Source organism: Eimeria mitis, genomic scaffold, assembly GCF_000499745.2.
Source record: "Eimeria mitis Houghton genomic scaffold, Emh_scaff2953, whole genome shotgun sequence".
Classification (NCBI taxonomy): domain Eukaryota; phylum Apicomplexa; class Conoidasida; order Eucoccidiorida; family Eimeriidae; genus Eimeria; species Eimeria mitis.
In genome coordinates this window covers 1,826-2,100 of record NW_013571295.1, presented here as the reverse complement: position 1 = coordinate 2,100, position 275 = coordinate 1,826, and the positions used below count along the sequence as shown (strand labels likewise).

The window sequence follows — 275 nt, the reverse complement described above, 5'->3', positions numbered from 1 at the left end:
AAAAAAAAAAAAAAAAAAAAAAAAAAAAAAAAAAAAAAAAAAAGGAGACACGTTGTCTTCTGTCTCCTTTTCTTTTTTTCTCTCTTATACTTGAGCAGCGTGGGCTCATCTTTGTCTCCTTTGTTTTATTTGTTCTTTTGTTTTCTTTATTTGTCTCCTGTGTTTTATTTGTTTGTCTCTTTTGTTTTATTTATTTCTCTGGTTTTTTTTATTTATTTGTCTACGAGGGTTTAGGGTTTATGAATGTCCAGTATTTATTAGGGTTTATATTTATT

The 275-nt window shown here is 26.2% G+C and overlaps 1 protein-coding gene across 1 annotated transcript in view; it reads left to right on the top strand.

The window, feature by feature from the left end:
• EMH_0060640 (uncharacterized protein) overlaps positions 1-261 on the top strand; it is a gene marked incomplete at both ends in the record, with an annotated part of 1,003 nt that extends 742 nt beyond the window's left edge. Inside the window, one exon of the mRNA XM_013497816.1 lies at positions 252-261. Coding sequence (XP_013353270.1) covers positions 252-261 — 10 coding nt within the window. The remainder of the gene's footprint in view (positions 1-251) is intronic.
• Between the last annotated feature and the right edge of the window lie 14 nt (positions 262-275).